General features: G+C 33.5%; 1 protein-coding gene across 1 annotated transcript; it reads left to right on the top strand.

The window, feature by feature from the left end:
* The first annotated feature begins 8,119 nt into the window (after positions 1-8,119).
* Positions 8,120-11,774, top strand: LOC143616039 (putative protein phosphatase 2C 9). The gene is made up of 5 exons (XM_077089000.1): positions 8,120-8,255; positions 9,069-9,308; positions 10,060-10,336; positions 10,441-10,595; positions 11,382-11,774. Exons 1-5 carry the CDS (start codon positions 8,223-8,225, stop codon positions 11,517-11,519), a joined length of 843 nt encoding a protein of 280 aa, XP_076945115.1. The 5' UTR covers positions 8,120-8,222; the 3' UTR covers positions 11,520-11,774.
* Positions 11,775-12,629: the final 855 nt, after the last annotated feature.

Raw genomic sequence — 12,629 nt, 5'->3', positions numbered from 1 at the left:
TATAATTCACTTATATCATTATTTAATTAGGATTCTCGTCGGTAATTCTCGAGGAGTGTGATTATCGTTCTTGTCGTATTCTTTTCCGTTTGGCTTAATCGATGAGGTGAGTTTGATCATTCCCCTTTTTATCTACTGTTTTCAAACGTTTTGGGGACATATGCGTACTTATTCATATTTTCTATCTATATATATACACAAAATTGCAAATATAATCATTGTGTGAATATCAGTTGAATGCTAAATGCTATTTGCTACATGTTTAATTGATTTCTTGCTAACGTTCAGAGAGGTCCATCATATCCCCTTGTAGAGGGTTCTCTAGTATGATCATATGCTCGTCTTAGTAACCGGAGCCCGATTCGCTTGGCAACGATTTCATTGGCACACACAATTTGGTTATATGCATGATTTTTATGATTCGATTGATTATTATCAAATGGTTGATTTGCGCATTTATCATTTATTGACTATATACATATATATGCTATTATTTAATATTTCAAAATTGGTGATCATCTCACTCAACATGTGTTGTTGACAAACTACATTTTCTACGCATATGCAGGTTGCTTAGATTGAAGTATGGATATTTAGTCAAGACCATAGGTTATATTGAAGGCAAACTTAAATTTAATTGATTGTATTTATTTATTTGAATTGTTTTGTTGTATTTGATTATTGTGTGTACATTTGAATTAAAATAATTAATTAGATATTGTCACATTTTATTTATGATACTATCTTTGAGCTGTGAGCAATCGGATCACGCCCTGGCATTTCCGCCTTAGGTTGGGGTGTGACAGATTGGTATTAGAGCCGAAGGTTATAAGATAGGTCGTTAGAAATTGTCCTAGACATATGTTAGGAACTCTATACGTGCTTATCTGAACTGCCTTATGTGCTATTTAATAAATTATTTACAGCTTAATTAGATTAATTATTTTATTATGCTTTGTCTTATCTACTTGTTGCACACACACACAAATTCCGAGGTTATGCCTCAACTTTCAAAATATTTTTAAATCCTCTTAATTTTAGTAGATTACCTTTATTTGTGGGAAATTCCTTAAGAATTCCCGTGTTGTGTTTTGTTTCTTCACCTTGAAGCGTGGGGGTATGACAAATCTCGTACAATCACATAACCTCAAGTGGTACCCGTAATCGGCTAAACGGTTACGTGGTAAACATAACCGGCTAAACGGTTATACTTCTAAATTGTGTTTTCAAATTATTTTAAATGCTTAGTTGGGTGAAAAATCCATGAAAAATCCATGGGCACTCCAACTATTCATTTCTTAAACCATTTCGATTGATTTTTTTAACGTATCGTCCGGGGTGGTTCCTAAGATACACCAACTACTTATATTTAATTCGTTGATTCGATATTTAGTTGAGTCGGTTAAATGCCATGTAACGCTCATGGTCCGAACAACTCTATTGATTCGATAATTCGTTAATTAGTTGGGTCAGTTAAATGCCATGTACATGCTCATGGGCTGAACAACTCAATTGTTTATTACACGTTATTTGAATTGGGCCATCAAAATGCCATGGAATGCTCATGGGAAGCCAATTCACAAACTTTATGTTGTTTATTTAGTTGGGCCATTCAAATTGCCATGGAAAGCTCACGGGAGGCCAACTCATTGAACATTTTTCGTTATCTTATTTGGGATCTCGAGCTACCATGGGAAGCCCATGGAAAGCCCAACCCAATAACATTTTACTTTTGAAATTTTTTTGTAAACATTAGTTATTAAATTAAATATCTCAAGAAAATTATTCACATTATTTTAAATCCCGAGTCTTCACTAGTACTAATACATATACATACGCATCTCCATTACTTCATATCAATTAATTTTTACAACTCACCTGTTGTCTTACACATTTTCATCTTTGATATTCGTAGAATGTCTTCCTTCGGAAATCATAGTCGTAACCAACATCGTCCGTCGGCTGCCCGTGATCACCGTTTGACTGCTAGGATCACTAAGGAGATTGCTGCTGCCATGCTTGGGATTGCTACGAGGAATTCAAGGAAGCTATCGTTCTTGCTGCCTCACGTCCCGAACCCTATTGAAGATGGAACCCTACATCGTATGAACTCTAACCCTACCTCTGAAAACTCTAAAACCAAATCCTCAACTAATGCTAAGGCTGAACCCAAACCCACTTCGCGCAATGACAACTCTTCTCGTCACAAACGTAAGTTCAACTCTGCTAACCAAACCAACCCTTCACCCTCCACCCGAAATGCTCCTAACAAGAAAAACTATACCGGACTTTTCCTGTTATGCTCTACTTGTAACTATCATCATCCGACTCACTCCTTGTGTCGTCTACGCACCCAATGCAACCGTTATGGTCACCTTGCAAATACTTGTCGTGCACCATCTACTCCTAAATCCCCTACTTCCCGTGCTTTCTATAATTGTGGAGATCCTAGTTATCTTCGCAATGCGTGCCCTCGACTTATCCATGCACATCAAGCTCAAGCTATGCCTGCCTCCTACTACATACCTAATGCTTCTCAAGTCCCAACCCATCAACCATATCCACTGCAAACTCCTAACACCAATATGATTCACCCTTATCCAACTCCATACCCGCAAGTTCAAGTTTACCAAGCCTACACCACCCAAACCTCACTAGTGTTGTCTTTCCAAGTTTAACCTACTCCATATCCACCTGCATCGACTGCTCAAGTTATTAGGGATTCAAGTACCTCAAGTTCTCCAAGTCAAGTGAATCCCATCTACCGTAACTGAAGATGCTTGAAGACTCTAAAGATTTTTGTTGCTTTCCTATCTTAAGTTATCTTATCTTTACATTATTGCATTGTACCGACTCTTTAGTTAGTCGCGACATTTGATGATCTCAATTTGAACTATTTAAGTATTTCATTACATGAATAAAGTTTCCTTTATCAAATTTAAACTATTAGGATCTTGTATCTCTACCTAATTACTTTATTCTCGATTATCTTAATAACACCTAAATCACCAAATCTATTTTCTTCAATTTACAAAATTATACTTTATAAACAAAAGAGGTTTTCGAAATCTCACGGTTTTATTAATTCCACTAAATATTTATTAATTATAATTTGAAATTAGATTTAGAATTATCAAAACAATTTTTTTCTCTTAAAATTTTATGATTTACAAACCACATGATAAAGCGGATTATGCGGACCATCCGACGATAAGAGTAATTATGGATGCATACATAATTATCCAAGTCCTCGCATGGAAATCATAATACGTACAATTGTGTGTCATGATTTAGAACCGAAAGTAATTTGAGTAACGGTACGAATGAAGAGATGATAAGGACATGGTGGATACGCCGCTGGTACATCCTATATATAAGTGTCCTTATCGGATTGTCATTTGAAGCGTTGCTTTGGTTATTATAAGTTCTATGTTATGATTATTTTCGTTAAAAGTATAATAGTTTTAAACGTTGATGTTGTGGTTTTCCTTAATTTCGGGACGAAATTCTCTAAAGTAGAGGAGACTGTAACAACTCGGGTTTTCTACGTACGAACTTATATCCATAATCTGACCCGTTTTACGTTCGGGGAATCTTAGCAATGAAAAATATCACGTTTATCGAGAAAAAAAATTTAAACAATTAATATTTATTTACTATATTTATTTATAATATATTTAACTTTCAAAAACGAACATTTTTAGCCCAAACATAAACTTTAATCCCCTATTGATCCCATCTCCAATCTATAAGGACTAAAATGCAACTTCTGTATAAAATGGTTATAAACCATTTACCCAGACCTTAACCCGTACCCGTATGATCATATTTGTGACCCGTTTACTTTTCTTGAACCATAATTATCGTTTTAAATCTGGAATTGGATTGTGTTTTTGATACACCTTGCTATCTTTGGCTTAACCTTCGTCATCAATTAAGAAACAAAATCAAATGTGGATCCGAATTTAATTATAAACCCTAGCCGTCTTAACCTAAAACTTGGGTATATAATCTAGACTTGATCTTAATCCAATTCATCGTGTCTGCACGTCCCTTATGACAGCGCCTATTGAACCCCTCAGGTTAACTGGATTATCATCAGCTATTAATACCTTATTCTTCGTCCTTGGCCGTCGACCTGGTGACTCGTGATTGACGGGGTTTTAAACAACGATTTAGGTAATTAGTTATATGGTTTAATTCGTTTTGTTATGATTCACGTTAACCCTAACCTTAATTAAACGAATGGTGAACGGATTGGTCAATTGCATGATCTAGGGTTTATGTTCAAATTGGGTTCTGATCAGTTTTGTATATATAAAACCGTTTCTATTCTATAACCAACTGACACACCAGCCTAGTTGGCTGGTGTGTGTGTGTTCACAGCTTCTGTGCCGGCCAGCCACCCAAGTTCGGGTCCGGCCAGCAGGTTTTTGTATTTTTGGTTCCTTGATGTTTTAAATTGTTTTTAACTTATTTTAAGTATTAATAATATATTATAAATAATACTAAATATTAAATAAACAATATTTTATTTAAACCGGCACCGTAAGGTTAAACGTTTCGTGTCAAATAATCTCGTTACAAGATTTTGTGTGTATATATATATATCTTATTAATAATAATAAATCATTATTATTTTATTAAAATCCGACACTAAAATTGATGTTCTCGATGTAAAAATGTCCTTATAAATTCACTCATAATTATTAGATATATATTTTATATCTATGTGTATATATATATATATATATATATATGTATGTATATATGTATGTATTATTTAATTTAAACAAAATCCTAGTAAACGTATTTAACATGTTAAAACGCATTAAATATATTTTTACCATCTGGTTTCGTTAAAGATTTTAAGATATAGATCTTAAGATAATTATATATTTAAACGATTATTATTATAATAGATCTCAACTTATATTTATTCAAAACTAATTATTTCTAAACACGATTTTGATGACAAATAATGATTTTTATAGTTAAATAATAACAATAATTCGTAGAGATCAATCGTTCAATCCGTAATATACCAAATCATAATTTTAACTTAAATCATATCGAATCCTAAATCCATTATACGTATTATATCATTTATAATTCACTTATATCATTATTTAATTAGGATTCTCGTCGGTAATTCTCGAGGAGTGTGATTATCGTTCTTGTCGTATTCTTTTCCGTTTGGCTTAATCGATGAGGTGAGTTTGATCATTCCCCTTTTTATCTACTGTTTTCAAACGTTTTGGGGACATATGCGTACTTATTCATATTTTCTATCTATATATATACACAAAATCGCAAATATAATCATTGTGTGAATATCAGTTGAATGCTAAATGCTATTTGCTACATGTTTAATTGATTTCTTGATAACGTTCGGAGAGGTCCATCATATCCCCTTGTAGAGGGTCCTTATTAGTATGATCATATGCTCGTCTTAGTAACCGGAGCCCGATTCGCTTGGCAAAGGTAAAACGACAACCTTAGTCATTGTAATCAATGCCCGATTCGCTTGGCAACGATTTCATTGGCACACACGATTTGGTTATATGCATGATTGTTATGATTCGATTGATTATTATCACATGGTTGATTTGCGCATTTATCATTTATCAACTATATACATACATATGCTATTATTTAATGTTTCAAAATTGGTGATCATCTCACTCAACATGTGTTGTTGACAAATATGACCGTTGGGGAAAAAATATGACTGTTGGTTACAAATATGACCATTGGGAAAAAAATATGACCGTTCGTTACAAATATAACCGTTGGTTACAAAAATGACCGTTGGTTTTAAAAATGATCGTTGGAAAAAAAATATGACCGTTGGGAAAAAAATTATGACCGTTGGTTACCACTTTAAATATCCCTACTCTATCTCATTCAACTACACCAACACTTTCAACTCCTCATCTCTTTCAACCTTCATATAATTCTTATTACCCCCACACTAATAATCAAGTATGGAAAACCAATTCCCATTTTCAAATTTGCTAAGTGGCTCTAATCCAAAACCGAGCGAGTCATCCAATGTCCCAGCACTCGGGTTTTCCCAGCACCAACACTCAACATTTGCCCAATCAAACAACCCAAACCCAGTACCACTTCAAGATGGTTATCCTCCACAATACATGAATCTTCCTCCTCTACAAATGGCTTATCATCCTCAACAATTTCTTATCCGCCTCAACAAATGTCTTATCTGCCTCAACAAATGTCTTACCCACCTCAATACATGTCTTATCCACCGTCTTTAGACAAACAATCACCTGGGGCGTCGACCTAAGAACCATGTGCACCATCGTCATATTCAAAGAAAAAAGGGAAAAAAGTGGAAGGGTCATCTTCTACGCCAACACTTGCCATTCAAAGGTGGACTCACCGGGAAGAAATCATTTTACTTCAAGGCTACATTCACACTTCTGATGATGCAATTGTCGGAAAAAACCAAAAGGGACGTGATTTCTGTGCTCGCGTTCACAGTTATTTCTGACATGAAATTGGTAAGTCAAGCCGTACGGCGCACCAAGTAAAATCACACTATCACCTGTTTGCTCATGGGCTGACAAGGTTTTGTGAAATTTACAACCATGAGTATGAACAGTAAGGGAGCGGTATGTCAGATGAGCAAATCATGAATCTTGCAAAAGAAGATTACCACCAAGAAATGAAGAGCTCGTTTAAGTACGAGCATTTGTTTCCAATCGCTAAGGACGACCCAAAATGGTATCAAGGGGTACAAGTGATAACAAAAAGAACGAAAACATCAGCTTCTAGGGATTATACAACATCGGCTTCCAACACTGATGACACTCCTATTTCCCTTGATAATTTTACATTGAACATGGTAGTCCTAGTTCGTTTCCAGAGTATGAAGAGTTGCCTCGTCCAACCGGTCATAAGAAAGCTAAGGCAAGGATGAAAGCGAAGGCGAAAGAGACGAAGGAGAAACCCGAAGAACAAGAGATTAAACTAATGCAAACTTTGGTGGGTGGGAAGATTGAAGCTATGAACTCCTTCAATGAAAAACTTGACTATATAATATACACTAACAACATGAACGTGCTAAAGATGCCTACTGCAGGTATGAATAAGAAGGTACTTATGGTGCATCTTCGTCAGTGTGAAGCGATCAGGAAGAAGTGTGATATGCCAGATGATGATGATGAGTAGGTTTTTAATTTATGTATGTCTAATATATGAGTGTGTATTTCTTACGTTATGTTCATTTTAATGTGATGTATGTTTAATTTATGTTTCATGTAACTTGTCGATTTCAGTTAATGTATGGTTTTTTTTTAAATATTTTAGTTTTTTTAATATTTTAGTCTTTTCTTTTCAAAAAACAAATTAATGCATGAAAAATATATAAATTTTTTAAACATTAATTTTATTATTTTTTTCTGGTAATATTAAATATTTTTAAAGTAATTTTAAATAATAATATTATAAAATTAATGTATTATAAAAGTAATTTATTAAATATTAAATAATAGTAAAGTAGGTAATGATATGGAAGATGGAGCGGAGGTTTTATTGGTTTATGGATAAAGTAAGAGTTTTTTAAAGAAATGATAGTATGATGTGACGATAAAATGGAACTTCGAATTGGTTTAAGTAGTTTATGAATATGGATGGTCAAAGCATAAGCTTATGAAAAACCCAAGAAACAAAAGTAAGAATGACAGGTCTAACATAAAAGCATGAATCCCTTGATTTGGTCTGATCATTAAATAATAAACCAATAAAAATGAAAACAAATTATTAAAGTCGTCATAAATACAAGAAAGTCAAAGGCCAAGAAGCCTTTTGGCAGCATTTCTCAAAGCACCCCACCCCCTTTTGTGCTTCTTCTAAGGGACGGTTACAAAGTCCACCACAAACCCAACTCAACTCTTCATTTCACATCAATTTCTAGTCTTTTCTTTCAAGCTTTCCGATCGGTAGGCTCAATTTCAACATACCCATTTGTTCAATTTTCAAGAAATTGTCAAAATTTTTGATTTTTTGATCTGGGTTTTGTGGGTTTGTTGATTTGGGAGGCGGGTTTTGTTGATGATATAAAAATTTTGTGTTTTGTTATGATTCTTGATGTTTTGGTGGCATACAGGTGCTGAAATTTTAGGTCTTTTTTTTGGTGGAAGAAAGAGGTAGATGTTAAGTTGTAGATTCAAGTTGTGAGGAAGCTGAATTACTATATGGGTAATTTATGCTGTGGTTCTGCTTCAAAGGTGAATTTGCTTCCTATTTCATGGTTTTAGTGGATTTATGAATTTTATGTACTAATTTTTTTTTCATTATAAACTTGATTAAGTGAATTATGTGTGATATTGCAGTTTTTAATATATGAATCATGTCTATATGTTACTAATTTTCAAAATTGTGGGTTTTCTTTGTTTTCCCTTTAAATTTTTTTATTTAGGGTTTCATAAAAATCAAATTGGGGTTTTAAATTAGGGACTTTGGTGTATCAATGGTCCAAGTCAGGGCTTCATTTCATTATCAAATTCATGACCTTTGTGAGTAATCTTGGTTAATTAGTTTAATTTTAGGTCATCGCGTATAAGTTACAACTTACAATGTTCATTCTTGCAAATTTGTTACCCGGAATTACATTTTTTTTTGGTATTATTATTGTCACAAAGAATTGGTGTAAGTTTCCTCTTACTGAAGTTTATTTCATAATTCTTGTATTTGACTAGTAGTCAAATCATAATTTTGTGCCAAGTCAAACATATGTAAGATGGAAGTTGGTCAAAGCTGAAACCTTCAAAATGTTGCCAACTTTGACATTATAGTTGGGGTGGGTTCAATAGTTGTCCGCTATATGCATCACATTGTGGGATTTTTCTTAAATTCAGCATTATCATTTGGCCGCCATTGAAAATTTGCATTTATGAGACCATGCCACTTGTCGTTTTATAATAATACGTTCACGTTCATCGAGCCGCTATTTAATTGCATATTAATTATATTTATATGGTTTTTTTATGTATTAAACTTTTAATGAGTTAAAAACGAACAATTTTTTTTGTCGTTATTAGCTCTTGGGAGGTCAATCGACACATGACACCGGCAAGGGGCGGGGCCGCCAAGGGACGGCCAAATATGGATTTAGTTTGGTCAAAGGGAAGGCTAATCATCCAATGGAAGATTACCATGTGGCCAAATTTATGTCTCATCAAGGGCACGAACTCGGACTTTTTGCTATATATGACGGTCATCTAGGAGATAGCGTGCCTGCGTATCTTCAAAAACATTTATTCTCTAATATCATAAAAGAGGTTAGCTTTTATTGCTCTTCATATTTCAAAATCAATTATTTATTGCTTTATTATGATAATGCGCACACAAACATTTGATCGCTGAGAGTCTAATGCATACAATTTCCTAAATCTTGTTTATGCAAAGACTTAGGTAGTAGTGTTTTGGTATGAAGCTAGCAATTAATGCATTAATTATTTATAAAAAGATGGACAAAAATGTGTTCGAGGATCGACTAGCGTGACCTTATCCATAAAAAAAAATGACCTATTTCATCTTAAATTCGTTTCGAGCTGTTATCCAACCTACTGCCCATTTTCATTCTTGGTTTTATTTATTTTAATTGCATTTACTACTTATAATTTTAAAAATTAACCAAGTTAAATAATTATTGTAATTCATAAATCTTGACTGAAATGACGAATTGTTATTGTATATTTTCTAAAAATTTTCATTTGAGCAGAATGAGTTTTTTTGACAGATTCAAACACCGCATTGTTTAAAGCTTATGAAATAATAATTTTGGATTTCATAACTAATAATTAATGCATTTAGTTATTTTTAAAAATGGACAAAAATGTGTTTAGGGATCGACCCACGAGACCTCATTCGCTTAAAAGGGATCCAATTCATCTTGTTGTCATTTTTACCTGTTATCTTTTAGCTACATTTACTACTTGTAATTAAGAAAAAGCAAGTTAAATAAATATTGCAATCATCAATTGTAACTGTAGTTGCAAATCTTTTTAAATATTTGTATAAATTTTTCAGAATGAGTTTTGGACGGATCCAAACACCGCTTTATTTAAAGCTTATGAAAGAACCGACGCGTCTATTCTTTCGCATAATCCTGACCTGGGAAGAGGCGGATCTACTGCAGTTACCGCAATTTTAATCGACGGTCGTAAACTATGGGTAGCGAATGTTGGTGATTCTCGTGCTGTTTTGTCTAAGAACGGGCAGGCAATTCAAATGAGTGTTGATCATGAACCAAGTGCTGAAAGGGGCAGCATTGAAAATAAAGGCGGTTTTGTTTCCAATATGCCAGGTAATAATATATGTAGTCAAGGCTAGGCTTGTGTTTTACATGGAAAAATGTGCTTTATTTAGTTTAATGGTTTATATATGGATATTTGTTTAATAATATTGTAGGAGATGTAGCCAGAGTGAATGGGCAGCTAGCTGTTTCACGTGCGTTTGGAGACAAGAATCTCAAGAATCATTTGCGGTCTGATCCTGATGTCACGAATGCTGATATTGATGCTAATACAGAAATTCTCATCCTTGCGAGTGACGGTTTATGGAAGGTAATTAGGATTTATAGAAGTATTAACAACTGATGTTTAAATATCCTGTGTTCGTTTTCAAAAAGTGAATAGTCATTCGTAACAGATGTTCTGTAAAGTCAATATTTCATAACTGATGTTTTCAAAAAAATCAATCTTTCATAACCAATGTTTTCAAAAAATCAATCTTTCATAACCAATGTTTTCAAAAAATCAATCTTTCACAACCGATGTTTTCAAAAAGTTAATCTTTCATGACTGATTTTTTTTAAAAAGGTGATCTTTCATACGGATGTTTTTAAAAAGAATCTTTAATAACCGGTGTTTTTGGAAGTCGATCTTTCATAACCGGTGTTATTAAAAAGTCAAATATTTTATGACCCATGATTTGAAGTAGTCAATCTTTTATAACCGATGTTTTCAAAAAGTCAATCTTTCTGTATTTTCGAATCTTTCATACCAGATGTTTTCAAATCTTTCATATCCGATGGTTTCAAAAGGTCGAAGCTTTTTTCTAACTGATGTTTTTGGAAAGTCGACATTCTTTTATAACCGATGTTTTCAAAAGGTCAACATTCTTTTGTAACCGATGTTTTCAAAAGGTCAACATTCTTTTATAACCGTTGCTTTAAAAGGTCAACAGTCTTTCATAACGATGTTTTAAAATTCAACAGTTGATAACCGATGTTTCATAAGTCAACATCTTTATAGCGAATGTTTCAAAAAGTCAACAATCTTTCACAACCGATGTTTTCAGAAAGTCAACAATCTTCCATAACTAAGGTTTCTTGTTCTTGTTAACCCAAGGTTGTGACAAACCAAGAGGCAGTGGACATAGCAATAAAGATCCGGGACCCACAGAAGGCGGCAAAGGAACTAGCAGCCGAAGCGTTGAATAGAGAAAGCAAAGATGACATCTCATGCATTGTGGTTCGGTTTAACTGAAGAAAGGTATGTGTTTGTGGTTGGTAGTACTTTGTGCAGTATAAGGTGTACATTGGGGGATTAAGTACAAAAAAGATCTGAAGTTTGCTCATAAAGGTAGCTAAGTTACTTGCTATATTACATATATAATATTTATATGACTCATCTTTTGTTTTGCCTTTTTTCTTTTTTAATTTCTGTGTAAGAAGTTGAAGTTCTTGTATTGAAGATTGTAAGGTTTGCTATTGTTTGATTTCTTGAGTGTATATAATATACACACAATCTGTTTTCATTAGATTTGATCTTTAAAGTCAGATTACCAAGAATCTGTTGACCTCTCAACGTGTCGACACATAGTGATATTTATGTGTTGACGTATGTTCATGAAAGGGATTAACGCCTGAAGGGTTAGAACCATAAGTATGTATTTGATGCTTGATATATAATTATGATGATCGTGCAGTCATAGATGACTTTACTTGATTGAACCTTAAGTTTGAGTGTTGAAAAATTTGTCTACGTATGGCATGGTTGCTTCACGGTTTGACCATGCATACGACTGTGGTCCCTTTGTTTGAGCATCGCTTGCTATATGTTTATCAGAAACTTGACTGCTGATTTATGGCCTGACCATGAACCATCTGTGCCGCTGCTGGTTGCTGTTTTGGTGCTTGATATTTCACTTGTTGAGCAATGACTTGATCATGATAGATGGGATGCATATTTTATGAACATGTTTAATTTTTTAACAAAATCAAAGTAAACTTTTATATTGTGCATATATGTACCAACAAATATATTTATTTTTGTACAATTCACATAAGTGTACTTCCAACATCACATTCAAATTTAATTTATTGTGAACAATTTTCAGTTATCATAGATTTGTTTTTTTTGAGTGTCCCAAAATGACACTTTTCAACCATAATTGACATGTTGGTACCCAAATTATCAAAATAAGTCTATACCCATGCACACAAAATTATTATTTTTTTAAAGTTTTAAAGCACTTATGGAAATATTTTAGACACTTCAAATTCATTATCTATTGTCGACCAATGTGGTTAACCAATCACCAAAATAACAATTTTCACCTTGGCTAAAGTCAATGTATTTCTTCAATGACCAACC

Source organism: Bidens hawaiensis, unplaced genomic scaffold (assembly GCF_021521415.1).
Source record: "Bidens hawaiensis isolate Kalapana, Puna unplaced genomic scaffold, B.hawaiensis_p1.1 tig00045393_1, whole genome shotgun sequence".
Lineage (NCBI taxonomy): Eukaryota > Viridiplantae > Streptophyta > Magnoliopsida > Asterales > Asteraceae > Bidens > Bidens hawaiensis.
This window is presented reverse-complemented; position numbering and strand designations above follow the sequence as displayed.